An 18244-nucleotide genomic window follows, 5' to 3' on the forward strand; every position below is an offset into this window, starting at 1 on the left:
TCAAGTACTAATGAGTAAATTATAATGACCTGCAAAGTAATAGCCACAACCATAAACCCATAAACCTAATTAGCTAGCAGATAAGATTGAGATCTGCAGGTGAAGAAACCACCTTTCAGTGCCTGGGTTTTTCCTACTGTAAGGATTGTCTCCTTATGGATAAAATGTTTCCCATGATTTAAGATCCATTTTTCAGAGTACTGCAGAGTACTGTTGTAACTTAATAATGGCTGTTTAACGATCCATTCCCCCCAACCCCCAAATTAAGACATAACAGCTGCTGAAGGAATAAAGGAATGATTTATTTTAGGGTCTTTATACAATCCAAAGCAGGGAAGGATGGAGAAGCATTAATTCCCTTTAATGCAAGTTCTTTCAAATGGCAACACACTCTAGGAAGAAAGCTCACTGCATATCATCACAGCTAGGACAAGCAGGCAATGCTGTCTGAACACAGAAGCTTCTCCTTCATTCAAATGGAAGGTTAAGGGAAACAAACAAACACATCCCAAATCCCATTGTTCTGCTTAGAGCATTTCATTTCTTTGAGAACTGGAAGTTTCAGGAAAAACAACTGGTACTGAAAAATGGCACATGTGGAAGGGAGGAGAGAGTTGGGGCCATCTGAGCCGCAGGTTTTCTGCAAAAGCTAACTTTCAATGGGGGAGCAGTTCATTTCCACTCATGACAGTGGACACCCAAACAACTCCCTGTATTTCACCCCAAAAACCCTTTCTACCTGGCAGTCTGGTGGTTTTAGGGCAGCAGGACTATCCCTTTAGAAAACGGAACTGTGATCGGTGATTTTCCCACTTCCCAATTCATACTTGCCCCAAACTGTAAGTTCCACTCCTTGAGGGACTTTGCTTTGCAAGATGAAGAGCGGGAGTTAAAAAATCTGCATTTAAAACTATTGAGAAAGGAATGGAGGGCAGCCATGTTAGTTCATAGCAGCAAGAAGACAAAGTGCTGTGCCATTGCAGAGGCCAACTGATTTCTCAAGGTATGTGGCAGTTTACACACACACACACTCACCCAATTTATTAAATGCAAGGGCCGAGTAGGAAAGCAGACAACCAAAAATCTTACAGTCTCTAAGTTGAGGAAGCAGAAGAAATGTAAGGACTTCCTTTTCATCTGCACGGTTTCTTACATAATGGTCGCTCTCAAACCAGACACTTTTTTCATCATCACAGAATCTTTCCTTGCACTGCAATTCAGAAGTTCCTTAAAATGACTACCAAGGTTGGATGTGCATTTCATGTGTTTCAAAAGTGGCATAAATCAGTTGATAAACACCAGCACAGACATGCCCTCTATTTGTGCAGGAAGGAATCAAGGCTCCTGGATTCTCGAGTGTCGCAGAAAAGCTGGCCAGTCAGAAAGTTTAAGGTTCTGCTCCCACTTTTCAAAATATAGTGGGGTTCAGAGGATTAAAGAAGATACAAAGTGTATGTCCAGGAACCAGGATCTGATTTCAGTTGCCCTTGCTAATAATGCCCAAGGGATCAGAAAATGGCCCTGCTAAAATAGGATAGTTTATTAACTCATTAGCAGAGACAGTAAAATGCCAAAAAAGGAGACGGCAGCCCTTTTGTTGCTTTGAAAAGGGATAAAGGGAGGGGAGACTGTTTTTCCCCCCTACGATAGGGAGGGAGAAGTCCCCCCCTTCCCCAACCTGGGCACCAGGGTCTCACCCCAACACATCACATTACAGGGGTCCAGAGATGGGTTTCACAGCCACGTAGCAAAGCACAGTTGTACAGCAAGTCTACAGGGGCACGCTGGAGTTGCTACCCCTGAATCCTGTGCTCCCCTCAACATTCCAAAGGGGAAGCTGGGTACAGTCCCAAATCATCTCCTGGTGAAGCAGTGACCTGAAAGAAGAAGGGATCCCATGAAGATTCACCTGCTGGCACCTGGGAGGCCTTGACCACAGCTCAGTTATCTATCTTGTACATTAAGATGTAGCCACATTTAATAGCTGAATACCAGTATGTTATAAAACACAGACTTGTCATAAGCGGCTCTTTTCTCTTGCCACAAAGGATTATCAGTCCAGGAGAAGAGCTGTGGCTTTAAACCCCCTGGAATATCAAACTCTTTGAGCTGAGATCAGTCACCACCATTTTAGCCTTCCATAAGGGCCTTATAACCTGGCCCTATGGATTGGCCTGGGATCCCGATGGGGGCATTCCAGACTGAAGGTGGTTAGTGGACAGAGAGAAGATTCCAGCTCCACCCTGTTTGTATTTTGCTCTCTTCCTTAGCCATAAACCCATGGGGATAACTGTTCTGACCCAGGCTTCCTTAACAAGCAAGCAGCGGAGTCTTGGTCCTGGCAAAACCCCTTTTATTTACATGACTATGAATTCCTTTCATTCACAAGGCTTATCAAACAGTCTTTCAGAGGGTTGTTTATCAAATACGAACCTTATCTCGTTTGGCGAGCTGCCAAATAACTAGTTCTAAACGCAGGGCAAGGCAAAACTTGGCACAGTCTCTCTTATAGTTACAAACAGAACTTTTCTCGCTTGACATGACCAAATGAACTTATTGTTTCCTGCAAAAGCCCCCTCCCTGTTCACTCCTCTTTTGTTTCCTATGTGAGGGGCAAATCACCTCCAAGGTGTGGCTTTACACTTAAGTTGACCCTGCTTTCTTAGTTGTTCTTGTTTTCTGGCAGCTCTGCACATGCGCACACTGGGAACAGGCTCCAGCTGCCTCGTTGCTGTCTAACTCCCTCTCTGCCTCCGACACAGAGCCCTTGTCTAAGCTTTCCTCAACCCCCCAGGACTGGCCCATGTTCCTCCCCAACCTCCTCACTGTCTGACTCTGTTGCCAGCTATGCTGGCTGCTGGCCGGAAACAACAATAACCAGATCATCTGCTGATCTTTTTGCATAGGACTGCTGTTTAATCCCACTTGTTCAAAAGTGAAATTGGCAATGGGTGGAAACTAATCAAGGAGAGAAGCAAACTAGAACTAAGAAGAAATTTCCTGACAGTTACAACAATTAATCAGTGGAACAACTTGCCTCCAGAAGTTGTGGATGGTCCAACATTGGAAGTTTTTAAGAAAAGATTAGATAACTTGAAATGGTATAGGGCAGTTGTGTCAAACTCGATTTAATTGAGGGCCAATCAGGATTGTGTTTGACCTTGGGGGAGGGGGCGTGGCCAGCTTGACATCACTTGTGTCGGGGGCGCCTGTGGTGGCCCGAGCACTTTGTCAGCAAAAATGGGCTCCCGAGCTGTTTTTGGCTGCAATGGCCTTCTACAACCCTCTGCCAACGAAAACGGAGCTTGCGAGTGCCACCTGTGGCTGATGCGCCACTGTTTCCAGGGCGGCACTGCAGGCCAGATCTAAGCACCCCGCGGACAAGATCTGGCCCCCGGGGCTTGAGTTTAACACCCCTGGTTTAGGGTTTCCTGCCTAAGCAGGCGGTTGGACTAAAAGACCTCCAAGGTCCCCTCCATCTGTGTTATTCTATTCTAAATTGATTCTTCCAAGGCAGAGGGCTCTGGGAACGGCGCCTTGCTTAAGAAACCCCCTCCTCAGATTTATAAGTAATGTCATGATTAGGGGATGGGATTCATAGGTTACATCCCCAGGTTGAAAAATTTTCTTGGGGGTGGGGCTAAATTAGCTACCCTTGACAATGAACAGCTATACCTTCCACTGGCCTGAACAGGCTCTCAGGGCCCTTGATAGGCAGGCTGGAATCGTGCAGTTTCTTCAAATATCAGTTCTTTCAGCTTCTCTTTGGGCAAGTCATCCAGCTCCATGTTGAACCTGAATGGTTCCTCAGCAACTGGCTAGTGTGGGGTAAAGAGAGAAAAAAAACCAGAACGTAGAAATTCTGCTTCCGAGCCACGTAAAGGCCATAATGTTAATTTCTGACCCCTTCTCTGGTCGTCCTTTTAAAAGATCCCCCCTCTTCAAAGAAAAGAACCCACACCTCATCTGAAGGGTCGTAGTACTGCTCGAGGTAAGGGTGCGCCAAAGACTCCTCCACTGTGATACGCTTATTGGGGTTAAATGTCAACATTTTATCCAGCAGGTCCAGAGCTGAAATGGATAAAAAAGTGAAAGGATGCAAGATCAATTGCTGGATACACATGGTAACAAGAATATTCCATTTTGTTTAGGAAAGGGATGGTTGTGATGCATCCCCCAGTGGTAGCAGAGAGCAATGCAGGAAACTTTTGTCTGATTTCTGAGGTCATTTGTCTCAGCAAGCAGATGAAATCCAAAGACTGAGTTGGAGGGCTCATCCTCCCCATACGAAAAGCCCTGCTGATTCAGACCAGGGATCTGGGCCAGCATCCTCTGTAAGGTCGACAACTCTCTCACAAAACAAAAGCAGAGTGCCTCCGAAGTGGATGACACTCTTTTTCAAACTTGGCAACTTAAAATGTGTGGACTTCAACTGCAGAATTCCCTAGCCAACAAGCTGGGAGTGTAAGTCCAGGCATCTTAAAGATGCCAAGACTGAAGAACGCTGATTTAAACAGTGGCCACCCCTATGAGAAGAAACAGTTATTACAGTTACTATAAATTATGTTTTATTTGCTTTTGGTATGATTGATGTTACTGACAAATACTTCTCATCTTTTATGTGGCCATAAATCTCATACAAATTATAATTTTACATGAAGCAGAACTTTCATTTCTTTATTCAAAATCTTTGTTGCCAATTTAATCTATCTGTATATCAGAGCACTGCTCAAAAAAATCAATTCACCTTAATTCAAAGATCATCTTCCTCAGGTCATTTTTCTTCCTCAAGAATTCCAATGCTTTTCCTAGTCCCCCACCCTTAACCAATTTTGTTGTCTTCTCCAGCTGTCATTTCAATTTTTGAAATGAGACAATCCAAAACTACAAGGTAGTGTAAGCCTAGATACCACTAGTAATATACTTACATGCGGCAAATACTAATACTTTTTATTTTTTTATATAATTTGAAGTTTTTCATTACTATAGCAGCCTGAGTTCATATGAACAATATCTTTAATAGAAGTTAAAGTTAAGTTCCCTGGTTATTCAGTCTATTCAGATCCTTAAGTCTATTTATCTTAAATCTTATTTATGAAATAACTAAGTCTAGCAGGATCTTTATACCAATGTTTACCACTTTCTACTAACGGTGCTGCCTCATGTATGTCTGGGAAAGACATATACATAAAAGCTAGATTAACAGATGATGGCCAGAACAGACAATAAAAGATAAAGGGGCTTTATCTTTCCTGATAAAACATCAAGCTGATGTTTGATGGAAAGAGGTGATTTGAAAGAAGAAATACAGAATTGAGCAACAGAAATTGGGTGGATCACATAGAAATAAGTTTCTATACATGTTATTTACCACCTATATTTTCTTGTATTTTTTCCTCTGAAAGGATAACATAAACAGGAGACATTGTATTGAACGAACGTTGGTACTTACCTGAACGTCGATTCTCAGGGCGTCGCGGGAGGGATCACAGCTGGGCTATTATCACAGCCTGATTGGTCGAGACTGAGTGCCAATCTTGAAGCCATGCCTCCTCCTCTGTAGCTCCAGTTTGTCACAAGGTCGTGGTAGAAGGCCAACCTATAATAATGAGACAGGGAAACACTCCCAGGCCACCCCCCCGACCCTAACTCGCTAAACAGAAAATAGGGTGGGATGTGACCCCTCCCGCGACGCCCTGAGAATCGACATTCAGGTAAGTACCAACGTTCGTTCTCCAGGGCATCACGGGAGGGGTCACAGCTGGGACATACCCAACCTACCATCCTAAGGGGAGGTACCTCATGTATCCTGAGATGTCGGGGTGGCCACTACCTGTTGGAGTACTCTGTGCCCGAAAGACACCTCCGCGGATGCGAAGGCATCTAGGTGGTAATGACGAATGAAGTGCGAAGGCGTCGCCCAAGTGGACGCCCTGCAGATGTCCTCGAAGGGGGCCCTAGTCGCCCAAGCTGCCGTGGTAGCTGCGCTGCGTGTGGAATGGGCCGTGATCCCCTGGGGTGGAGCCCGGCCCTTAGCTTCGTATGCCTTAACGATCGCGGCCCTCAGCCAGTGACCAATTGTGGAAGGGGTGACCCTAGCTCCCATGGTCCCAGACTGGAAATAGGCTAGTAGGGCCTCCAATCTAGGCATGGGCACCATGCGGCTCAAATAAATGTGCAGGGTGCAACAGACGTAGAGCCTGTGCCAAAGTCGTTTTCTGTCCTGGGAGGGGGCCGGACAAAAGTCCAGCAGAACAACCTCCTGCACCCTGTGGAAGGTGGTGTTAACCTTTGGAATGAAGGTAGGGTCTAACCTAAGAACCACTCTGTCCGGGTAGAAAACACACAGGTCATCCCTGGAGGACAGAGCCCCCAACTCAGAGATGCCCCTGGCCAACGTTATGGCGATCAGGAACGCAACTTTGAGTGTTAGAAATTGCAGACTTACTGTGCGCAAGGGTTCGAAGGGTGGATCAGGACCCCCTGGCACAGATGAACTTCCTCCTGTGGAATCCTCCACAGGGGGGCCACAGACAGCAGGACCAGGTCCGCATACCATGGCCTCCAAGGCCAGTGTGGCACTATGAAGATGACCTCCGCCCTCTTATTCTGAGGGGAATGGGAGGGAAGGCGTAAAGAAGACCGCTTGGCTATCTGCTGCGAAGGGCGTTTGTCCCTTCTGCGCTTTGGCTCGGAAAGCGGGAGAAAAACTGGGGAAGCTGGGCATTCAGCGGGGTTGTGAAGAGGTCCACTTGCGGCATGCCGAAGCGGTGGCAGATTTGTTGGAACAAGTCTGGATGTCACTGCCATTCTCCGTGATCCACGGTCGCTCGGCCGAGTCAATCAACCTGGTGATTGGCCGCCCCAGAGATGTGATCCACCACTATGGAGGCCAGGTGTCTCTCTGCCCAATGCCCGAGTCTCTGTGCCTCACTCCACAGGGCCCTGAAGTGAGTGCCCCCCTGACGGTTGACATGTGCCTTTGTGGCAATGTTGTCCGTCAGGAGAAGAACGTGGCGGCCCTTGACTGACCTCTGGAAGTGGAATAATGCCAAGCGCGCTGCCTTCAGTTTGAGCCAGTTTACGTTGTGGTGCAGATCTGTCACCATTCACTGACCCTGCGCCATCTGCGCCTCCAGCAGAGCCCCCCAGCCGAACAGGCTCGTATCTGTCGTGATGGCAAACCTCACTGGTTCCCTGAACTCAGACCCCTTGGACAACGCAGGGGAGAGCCACCAACGAAGGGACAGGAGAACCGACGCCGACACTCGAAGAAGACAGGTGGTATTCATCATCATGTTCCTCTGGTACAATATGAGTGCCCACTGAAGGGTCCTTGCATGTAGGCGCGCCCAGGGAACAATCCCAATGCATGATATCATTTGTCTGAGCAACTGGGAAAGCTCTACCACTGGAACGGTCCTTCTGGACCGCACCTGCCGAACCGACGCCTTCAGCTTGGTCTGACAATCTGAGAACACCATCCCCACCATCCCCGTCATGGAGTCAATTTCCGCCCCCAGATGTAGAAGTCGCAAAGTTGATGTTGGAGCGTCTGGATCATCAGTTGCACATCTGGACGCTAGGCCAAAAGGGAGGGCCCAATATTGGTAATGGGACCCTACCTGAGAAAACCTGTGATGAGCTGGGAGGATTGAGCTATGCAGGTACGCCTCTGTGAGGTCTATAGAGGTCAGGTGGTCTCCTCGCCTGATCCCCTGCAGAAAAGACCTCAGAGAAGCCATCTTGAACCTCCTGTATACAATGAATGTATTGAGAAGCTTCAAATCTAGAATTGCCCTCCAACCCCCTGAATTCTTTGGCACTACGAACAGATTGAAGTAAACCCCTAATCCCTGTTCCTCCGGAGGTACCGGTTCAATTGCCTGGATATCCAACAGGTGGGGAATCACCAGAGCCATAAGCTTGCGTTTCAGCAGGTTTTTGACATGGGAAACTGCCTGAAGAGATTCGAGGGGAGAGGAACTCTAGTCTGAGCCCCTCCCTGAACATGCTGAGGACCCAGGCATCGGGCGCAATGCGGTCCCACTGGTCCGCAGAGGACTAGGCGGCGAACTATGGGAAGGCTCGGGTTCGAGTCACTTCCCTTTACGGTAAGGCCGGCCACCTGCCCCATGAAGGGCTGCGTTGCCTGGGGTTGGAACCTCTGCCTGTCCTGGTAAAAAGGCCTGGGGTGCTGCCTATTGGACCTAGGTTGAAAATAACAGTGTTGGTGATAATCAGGTTCCGGAGCCCAGAATGCGGGCCATCGAGAATATGGGGCAGGCCAGGACTCTGGGCATTTGGCAGGAGTTGGCAGCACCTTTTTCTTATCCTTGTTCTCCACCAGGATAGGGTCCAAGGACTCTCCGAACAATGGGCCACCTGTATAGGCAGCAGTGGTTAGGTGCTGATTTGATTTATTGTCGGCCTGCCAATTCCGGAGCCACAGGAGGTGTCTCGAGGTTACTGAGGACACCAGGGCCCTGGATGCGTACGTGACTGAATCCAGAGTCGCGTCTGCGGAAAACTGGGTAGACGCAATAATCTTATTAACATCCTGCATAAGGCGGGCCTCATCAGGGGGGATGCGGTCCTGCAGCTGACGTAACCACAGTAAGGTGGTACTGTTAAAAAAGGATGCTGCAGCTAAAGACTTAATAGCCCACGCCGACGCTTGAAACGTCTTGTGTAGGGTGAGCTCAGCCCTCTTATCGTCCATCTTGAGCTTGTCTGCAATGTCCCCCGAAACCAGAGCCGAGGCAGTGGCTAGGGCTGCGACTGGGGCATCTACTGTGGGAACCTGTAGGACATCTGAAAATTCCTTGCCCATATTATCAAACCAGCGATCATTGCTGCCGGGATTCGAGAGTGTCCCCGGATGGGCCCATTGGTTTTTTACAACCTCCAGAAAAAGGGGTGGAGCAGGTACCTCCTCCTTTTCTGTAGATGTCTTAGAAAACATGATCTTGCCAGGTTCATCCTGAGTTGCAGATGTAGCCACAGCAGCAGCTCCAGCTTCCCAATTTGGTAGTGGAACAAGCCTTGCTGAGGAGTGATACTCTTCCCTCGGGAGATACTCACGCCAGCGCCCTCTCACGGAGGCAATTAAGAAGCCAATCTCCGCTCTCCAGTGGGAATGTTAACTCTCACTCTGGTGCTGTGATGAGTCTTCACTAGCCGTCTTCTGGTGCCACCCGACACCCGTGGCCACCTCGCTCTGCTGTTCAATTCATGTGGCTGCCTCGATCTGCCATCTGACACAATCGACCTCAACAAAATGGCCGCTTGGCCATGTGGTCCTCCAAAAAATGGCCGCCTGGCCATGCCGTGGTCACTCTAGCCACGTGCGGTCGCTTAAAAAGCCTCAAACCCCACGGCGAAGGAAAAATCCACCCGCCGCTAGTCAACAAACCGCTACGGAATTGGCGAGATGAGCAGGCTGTGTGAGGCTCAGCTGCTTGAAGCCAGTCACCCCCAGTGCTGGGAATCGGCCAGGCTTCATGGCCAATGGCCCGGAGCAGAAATCCGAACCGGCGCTCCAGCACCACAGCAGGTGGCATCGGAACACCCCCCTTTTTAATGCCAGCAGCTCACCTACATTTTAAAATAAAAAAGTAGCTAATTAAATCTAAAAAAGGAAACTTCTGCTCAGGATCAAATTTGATCACAGTCAGCTCGACCAGACTGAGTGACAAACTGGAGCTACAGAGGAGGCGTGGCTTCAAGATTGGCACTCAGTCTCGACGAATAAGGCTGTGATAATAGCCCAGCTGTGACCCCTCTCGCGATGCCCTGGAGAAGCATTACATACCTAACTTGGGGGAAGGTGTGTGTGTGTTTTGTCTTTGTGTGTGTCATTCTGGAGGGGGTTAATGGACTAAGACCCCACCTCTTCCCCTTGTGCATCTTGCTCCCTTCCTTCCCATCTTGTCAATTTTAAATCAATTGTAATGTTAATATTTAGTGTATTAACATTTTAATGTTTTATCATGTTTTTATGATTCTAAGCCGCCTTGAGTCACATCTTGGCAAGATGGGCAGCATATAAGTTTAATAAATAAATAAAACATACTGTCTAATATACCATATTTTTTGGAGTATATGACACACCTTCCTCCCCCCCCCCAAAAGGGGGTGAAAATCTGGGTGCGTCTTATACTCCGAATGTAGCCGCCTGGGTCATCTGGAAAAGGGGCAGGTGAAGCGGACACTGCACAGGAGGCATAAAGCAAGGTGGCTCGCTGCTCGGCCTCCCGCTTCTGCAGACAACCCAGGTGGAGGATGGTTAGCTTCTGCTCCTGGCCCAGGAGACGGATCAATCAAGCTTGATTCAACAGCATTTTCGGGTGGCAACGAAGCGATCTCAGGAGCTTGAATATATCCCATTCCATGTTTTTAACTTCCCAATCTAGCGTCCTGAGGAAAGCCTTCGTGCAGAGCAGACTGTTCCTCTTCTCTTCCTGCCCCCCCCTCCCAATCTGCCCGGATCTGTCATGCAGCAAAGAGATACGGTAGCGGGTGCAATAGCAGCAAGCACTGCATGACAAATCCAGGGGGATTGGGGGGGGGAGGAAGGGAAGAGGAATGATCTCCTCTCCACGAAGGCTTTTCTTAGGATGCTAGATCTCCACTTTCTCTCTGGAAAAAGCTATTGGCATCGTCGGGATCTTGGCTAGTGGAAGAAGCGTGGGATGGAAAAGAAACTTCGGAATGCAGGAGCGCCGGGTTGGGAGTCTCCCTGGAGCCTGGTAACTGCTTTTGCCCCAAGACTAAGGAAGCGGGGTTGCGAAGAGGGCTGTGAACAAGCCCAGTTGTTCAAGGAGGCAGCCTTGCCGAGTCATCGTCTTTGGGCTTCCCTTTTGCTGCTCAGGCGCCACCATGAGAAACCGTTAATCCAAATGGAAGGGATCCCCACCCATCCTCACCCAATGGGCCATTCCCGGTCGAGCGCAGCAGTGGCCGTTCAACAGCCCCTGCATGTCTTTCTCTCCTCGCTGAAGAGAAGAAGCAAGCTGACTGCCGTTCCTTGGGCCAAGTGGCTCTGTGTGGTCACCAGTCAGAGGAAAAAAAACAAAGCATGGAGAGATATGTTTAGTCCTGCCCTGCCGTGGGAGGGGTAGAGAAAAGCTGATTTGAGATCGATAAAAGCCTTACCCTTTAGGAAGATCGAGCCCCCACAGATCGTGTTTTTGCCCTCCCCGGCCCCCAGAAGCACTTTGCAGGCCTCCCAAACTCTCTGCATGCCCCGTTTTTCACAAAAAATGGGGTGTTCAGAGGGTTTGGGAGGCCTGCAGAGTGCTCCTGGGGGCCGGGGAGGGCAAAAACCTTTTTTTAAAAAAATTATCTCTTCAAAATCTTGGTACGTCTTATACTCCGAAAAATATGGTATATTACTATATATCATATAATAGCATAATATAAGTAAGGTTGTACGTCAGGGCACTCCTAGTCTACTTAAGAGTCCCCTTCTATTGCCAAAGCAAAACCATTGATCTCTGAAGCTTAATGCAACATTTTGTCCAAAAAAAGGAACAAAACTTTTGGCCCTCTTCCTGTAATATTACTTCACCATCACCGCATACCTTGCATCCTTCAACCACAAAAAATTGCTTGCTTCTGTTACAGATTAAGCTGCTCTGGGAACCAGATAGACCAGTGATGGCTAACCTTTTTTGGATCGTGTGCCAAAAGCGGGGGGAGCGCAGGGGGCTAGTGCATGGACATGCCACACCCATAATGCTATGTGAGCGACTGCAGTGTGCGACCAGCACTCCCCGCTGCTTTTGGTGCACTTTTTTCGCCCTCCCCAGGCTCCAGAGGCTTTCCAGGATCCTGGGGAAGGCAAAAGCAGCCTCCCCCACCCCCCACAGGTTTCAGGAGCTTCCCTGAAGGTTCCGGAGGGCGAAAAACAGCCCTACGAGCAAACCGGAAGTCTGTTCCTGAACTTCTGGTTTGCCCATAAGGCTGGTTTTTTGGAGGCGAAAAACGGCCTCAAAAGAAGGCCGAAGTCAGCTGGCCAGCAAGCGCATGTGTGCTGGAGCTGACAGGGCAACACCTCGTGTGCCCTAACAAATGGTTCCGCGTGCCACCTGTGGCACACGTGCCATAGGTTCGCCATCACGGAGCTAGACTGATTTATCAATAAAGAGCCAAACATGCCAGGCAAAGGATGAAGCCATGCATTTTTAGCCTTCTTTCTCCCTTACCTTTGGGATCAGCCTTTGGAAACAGTTTAACCCAAGGAACTTTGGGCTTTTGAGGCAATGACTGGAGATAATTGCGAGCCTTTGTGTTGATGATGCAGTTCAAGTCATCCTGAGACGGGGAACCCAAAATACCTGTAGAGATGGACAGAGAGAGAGCCATTGCACATCTATGTAACTGCAAGCCCTAGAGGAGAAATGGGCATTAAAGTTATAATGGGGAGGCCTTATGAGCAGGCGAAAGACAGAATCAGTTACCGATTCAGGAAGTTGCTCAGAACAAGACTTTTACTAGGCCACCCTGTCAAAGCCTTTGTTCAGTCACCTTCCCTCTTACCCAGGATGTGGTTCAGCTGGTCTAGGTAGTGCTTGCCAGGAAAGATAGGTCGATTTGACAGCATCTCAGCCAAGATGCAGCCCACTGACCATATATCAATGGACTTAGTGTAGCCCTGGGAAGGGGGAGAAGACACAGAAATAGAAGCTAAGGATTTTTGACTCTGTTCTCAGCTGCTGTTAAGCCATGCATTATCATCCTTTTATTGACATGGATGTGTTTCCTTCCTAGCAAATAAACTTTTCAGTTTAACGTAAGAGAGGCATCTTGAACTGTGGACCCAGCAAAGGAAACATTTTCAGGAAAACTTAAGTTTCTTCAGCCTAGCCTATGCAACAGTCCTCCTCATACTAGCATCCTTCAGTTGGGCCTCCATGTGGGTTAAGTATGCTAGAACTGTTATGGTAATTTGTACAAGGGTCATTCCCGTGGTCTGGGGCTCCCTGCTTGACCATCACGAATTTCCATGAAATTTTGTGTGAACATGCACACACGTCCCCAATGAACATTGGTAAAGTGTTACATGTGCCGATGCAATACTTGCAGAGATATAATCATTTGTGTGACCCCATACTGCAGCCTTCTACAGTATGACTCTGAGGTTTCAGCCACTTTGAGACATAATATCTTCGGCAATATTTTTTTAAGAGAAAAAAAAACTTGGCCATTTTGTACAACCTTTTGTCCTCTACTAAACAAAATAATAAAAACATTTTCATGAGCGATCTCCATTTAGACAATTTGGAGCAAAGTTGGCCGAAAATAACTGTGGCTCGAAAAAAGGTTAAAGTTTGGCTTTTTATATCTCTGGAAGGAAAGGTATGAGAAATGTGAAACTGTGTGTGTAATAACAACACAAGGTTTTTGAATATAAACTTTCATTCTCCTACTGCTTTCCAATAGTTCACAAACTGAGTGTAAATTTGACTGTTTTTGTAAAAACACCAAAAATAGGGCATCTTCACCCTGCTTTTACAAAAGACTACCTCCTGGAAACTGTGAAATCATTCTCATTAGAAAGAGCATGTTTCAAACCCTCTAAAAAAGTAGAGTTGGTGTTTCATCACTGACCAGTGGTGGGTTCCGGGTGGTACGCCCCGGTATGGGCGTACCGGTGGCAGCTGGGAGCAGCAGCCACCATACTGGAACGGTGTTTTGGAGGGCCCACCTGCCCACCTTACCTGTATTTAAGCCAACTGGGCCATTTGGCAATGCACGTGCAGCGTACGGTGCCTGCGTGACCTCTGAGCGGCTGGAGCGTGCGCAGCACGCGTGCCTGAGGTGGACGCCCGGCCCCGTCGCAGTGTACCGGTTGCGACAGGATCCGGAACCCACCACTGTCGCTGACGTATAAAGCTCTAAAAATAGGGACAAAGTGGAGGACATTGTATGGCAGCGTCATATGCATTCTATTATTGTTTCGTCTTGTTTGTTTTATATAGACATCATTACTATTATATTGCATTGATCCATGGTGACACTGTCACTACCAGTTCAGGCACTTGACCCAGCAACCCCATCACCATAGGGGGCATGCCCGACAGCTGTGCAATACCAGCCACGGATGGGTTTCTTGGTTCAGGATCCCAAGCCTGTAGTTTGGTTTCTTCCTTGAGGTTCCAAAGCCTTGTGTGGCTATCTGTCCGGTTCCCAAGCCAACAATTGGGCAACTTATCCTAGGTTCCCAAGCCTAAAGTGGGTATCTTATATGGTTCTCAAGCCAAAGTCCGTACTGTTCGTATGAACTGCCAAATTCCAACTATCGCTTATTTATTATTGAATTTATGCACCACATTCTTTAGCGTCGCTTCTGGGAATTGATAGTCGACCTGAAAATGTAACTGATGGGGTCACACAAATGACTATATCTCCGCAAGTATTGCATCAGCACACGTAACACTTTACCAATGTTCATTGGGGACGTGTGTGCATGTTCACACAAAATGTCATCAAAATCCGTGATAGTCGAGCTGGGCATTTTTCTGAAACCAGACCACTTGACATGGAATGACCCACAAGTGAAAGAAAATATAATTGTGATACTGTGGTTCTGCTGCACATTGAAACTTTATAAATATCCATTTGCAAATATCAAATAGATATTATAAATATCCAGGCTGATCTGGGCTTTGGAATTGTGTTGCAACTTAATCATGTTTTTATGGCAGGTGCCAGGCATTACCTTTTCTTTTTTTGAGAAGCTGGGAAACTTTACACTCAACTAAATTGGAGGTATAATAAATGCCTTTTGGGAGTTCTGCCTAATATGTTCTATTCATTCTGCTTAATTTACCTTGGAATTAAGCATGATTTCAGGAGCTCGATACCAGCGAGTGGCAACATACTCTGTTAAGAATCCTGTGTGATCGTGGTCTGGATCAGCAATTCGGGCTAAGCCAAAATCACAGATCTGTAAGAAGAGAGAGAACCATGGACTGGCAACCCCCAAATAAATATAAATTAATTGCACTGCAGAATGAAGCAGAAAGAGATTGTTGTCAGGTGCAGAAGGCCTAGCAAAAGATTTAGAATGCCACCTTCAGGTCACATGTGGTGTTGATGAGAAGATTGCTTGGTTTCAAATCCCGATGAAGCACATTGGCAGAGTGAATGTATTTCAGCCCTCGAAGAATCTGATAGAGAAAGTAGCAGATATGGTCATTGCTGAGCTGCTGGGTCTTCAGAAGCTTATAGAGATCCGTCTCCATCAAATCCTGAACTATATATCTGAAAAAAGACAAACAATACCCCTCTCCACCAGGAAAGGGGAAGGAAGGGAAGCTGTCAAGGAAAGTACCTTCCTGCAAAGAATATAGAAGGCAGCGTCTCCAGAAGTGGTCAAATACAACAGCAGCCACAAATTGAGTTTGCTTTTAATAGCTCAAAGCCAGAAAGAAGCATAACTGAAGCCAGATTCACACCACGTTCAATTCATCTCCTGTATAAAGTAGATCATCACTTTATCAGCTGCTGTATAAAAATAAGCAAAGGGATGTGACTGAAAAAGCATTCTTAATTTTAGAGGACATAAGAGAAGAAGAGACAACTGTTTCATAAGTCCAATTATTAAGAAAGCAACACCTGGAGCCATGTCAGAAGGCAAATGGAACCCAGCCCAGATGCTGGCATAATCATACCCTATTTTACATCATTATATTCAGAATGAGCTAAAGCTTCTAAGTAGTGCATTTCATTAAAAATGGACCAGAATAAGATTGAATAATTATAGAACATTTTCTCTATGCATACACCTTTCTCCAAGCAGATCTCCTTCCACACATGGAAAGACACAAGACTGGTCTTCAAGGATACACATCACGCATCTGATCAATGGTAGATGCACGAAGAATGTCATTAATGCCAATGACATTTTCATGTTTGAAGCGCAGGAGTATCTTAATCTCTCGCAGTGTGCGTTGGCAGTATGTCTGGTGCTCAAAAGGACTGATCTTTTTTATTGCAGCTCGGATCTTGTTGACGTGATCATATGCCGAGCTGTAAAGAAACAAATGCAAATGCATACTGGAATCTTCAGTATATTTTTATTTATTTTTACTTCATTTCTACAGGTGCCTGTCTAAGACAAGTGACTGTACAATCTTTTACTATCAAAACTGATAAATCATTTCACTCTCCAATAAAAGAGGATCACTCTAGAAATCCATAACAAGAAGAAACATTCTATACACAAGATGAACTACCAGAAAGCTTTTGGACTTCAACAAAAGAGCAAAGGAAGGAACAAGAAAACACTAATAACACATTATACCAATGTGGCACAACAGCTATTATAATCTGAGAAAGAGCTGGCTATTGTCAAGGCTACCGAACAAAGTGAAACCTCTGAGATCTCAACAGCAGATAGGTTTTGCAAATCTAGAAAACTGGGTTGCTTGAGAAGTATATCACGCAAATACAATTACCAACATCCAATACACATTCTACCAGAAACACTTGGGGATATATATGTGTTGCACTAATACAAAGCATATTAGTTCCAAACCTACACAGATTGTATTACAAGTAATAAAAAATGGAGAATTACAGAATATGGAAAATCTGATAACAGACCCAAGTTACTGATGTTAAATGAATGGCTGTTTGGAATGTTTCAATAAACATCTTGAGAATCATTGTAGCAACAATGCAGCACTCAAGACAGTCCTGCTTAAGACAGCCTTAGCTTTAATGTAAACCAAAGGCTGAGCAGAGAAGCCAGCATGTATTATAATTAGATCAATTAGTATCTATATGACACTTAGCATAGTTGGTGAAGATGTATCTGCCCTGAAGGGACAGTGATCTAAAAAGGCCAATAAAGATTTAATAGAGAGATACAGGCTTGCCAACACTTCAGAAAAATGCTCCGGGGCCCCTGTGATTTATGGAACTAAATAAAGTTCAACATCAGGCTGTTTTACTGAACCTGCTGCACCCACAGAGAAAAGGAAAGTGTTAACCTTCGCGGTTTTTTGTTTGCATCTCGATACCGACAAGTACAAAAGTATACCAGTTAACTGGTAATAAAGTAACTCCCAGCTTCAAGGCACCCTAAGCTTTCACAGGAAATCTGCAAATATTGGCACAGGAAGATAACAGCCTGCGAAGGCGCTCGAAATACAATGACTGGGCAGGGCTGGCTGCGACGACTGTTTGGGGTTTTAGAAGCCAGATTTGACAGACAGCCGCTGCAACGGAATGGATCCGAAGTCGCCAGGCGCGGAAGGAAAAGACCCGGCGGGGCAGAGACCCTTAAAGGAGTTGGGGGGGGGGGAGGGAAAGCAAGCTCCGGATCAAGTAAAATAACGTGCAGTCTTGTAGGACTTCGGTAACTAAGAAACAACATGGCGGAAGCTTTGAAAGACGGGTACGGTGGCCGCGCGAAGGCAGTTTGCAGGAAGAGGCACGCCAGATAACTCTTGGGACATTTCGCCCAGGTATGGTTCCCGTTCAGGGCCAATCTGCAGGGCTCGCGCTCACTTACCAGACCATACCGTACGCCCCCTCGCCGATGTACTGCAGGTCCGTATAACGTGGTCCCACGTCAAATGCCTGCCCTTTCACGGTCTCCACTCCTAGTCTTGGCACTCCGGGCACCGGCACGGCTCCCGCCCCGCCCGGGACCGCTGTCGCCGCCGCTGCAGCCATGGCTGATCTAATCAAGAAGCTCCCACACCCACTCCTATACCCGCTTTACCCGGAACCGACACCGCCCGATCACACCGCGCATGCGCTAGTTGAAGAAACGGCGAGGAAAGCACTACCCATGCGCTCCTCGGGAGCTGCGGCTGGAGCTCCTTCAAACAGCGCATGCGTCCGTTTTGCCTACTGGCGCTGTGTGGTCCGCGGCGCGTCTGGATTGGATAGAAATGTCAGGAGGCCAACCCGGAAGTGCCGCGGCCAAAACATTCCACACCACGATGAGGTCCCACGCTCGCGCGCGCTTGACTCCCATTGGGCCCCGCCTTTTGGCTCAGCACGCCTCCAATCCTCTTCTTGACGCTGCGCATCTGGGCTTATTTACCTCCACCCAAAATTATGGGTTCGAATCCCGAAATGGACATGGAAAGCGTCTGCACGACACGAGTTCCCTGGTTAACTTAGCCACGGTCCATAAAAGTTAGGTTTTTGATTTCGCGAAACCCACTGAACCCAGGCGCTAAGTGCTAGAACTATGCAGCGATCCAAGTTGGAAAACACA

General features: G+C 47.2%; 1 protein-coding gene across 2 annotated transcripts; it reads right to left on the reverse strand.

Annotated features, from left to right (window-relative positions):
• Positions 1-281: 281 nt before the first annotated feature.
• On the reverse strand, positions 282-17776 carry LOC309400450 (mitogen-activated protein kinase 1-like). 2 transcript variants are annotated; one of them, XM_081968952.1, is made up of 9 exons: positions 17528-17776; positions 15856-16038; positions 15081-15270; positions 14837-14953; positions 12544-12658; positions 12210-12341; positions 3962-4071; positions 3676-3818; positions 282-1877 (listed from the first exon to the last, which is right to left on the reverse strand). In XM_081968952.1, exons 1-8 carry the CDS (start codon positions 17689-17691, stop codon positions 3699-3701), a joined length of 1131 nt encoding a protein of 376 aa, XP_081825078.1. In that variant the 5' UTR covers positions 17692-17776; the 3' UTR covers positions 282-1877; positions 3676-3698. The 2 variants fall into 2 exon arrangements, 1 of the variants encoding a protein (XP_081825078.1); XR_014176660.1 differs by lacking the exons at positions 282-1877; positions 12210-12341; positions 12544-12658; ... (2 more) ...; positions 15856-16038; positions 17528-17776 and adding an exon at positions 5453-11195 and having other exon boundaries at positions 3791-3818.
• Positions 17777-18244: the final 468 nt, after the last annotated feature.

Source organism: Natrix helvetica (assembly GCF_964273705.1).
Source record: "Natrix helvetica genome assembly, chromosome: W".
In the NCBI taxonomy this organism is placed as follows: Eukaryota; Metazoa; Chordata; class Lepidosauria; order Squamata; family Natricidae; genus Natrix; species Natrix helvetica.

Excerpts from the sequence above, each read along its gene's own strand:
- LOC309400450 (XM_081968952.1), bottom strand. The coding sequence starts at position 17,691 with ATGGCTGCAGCGGCGGCGACAGCGGTCCCGGGCGGGGCGGGAGCCGTG. Across the intron at positions 15,271-15,855 it reads ATTGATCAGATGCGTGATGT|ATATATAGTTCAGGATTTGA; the intron begins GTATCCTTGAAG and ends GTCTTTTTTCAG. Across the intron at positions 12,342-12,543 it reads CCAGCTGAACCACATCCTGG|GTATTTTGGGTTCCCCGTCT; the intron begins GTAAGAGGGAAG and ends CCATCTCTACAG.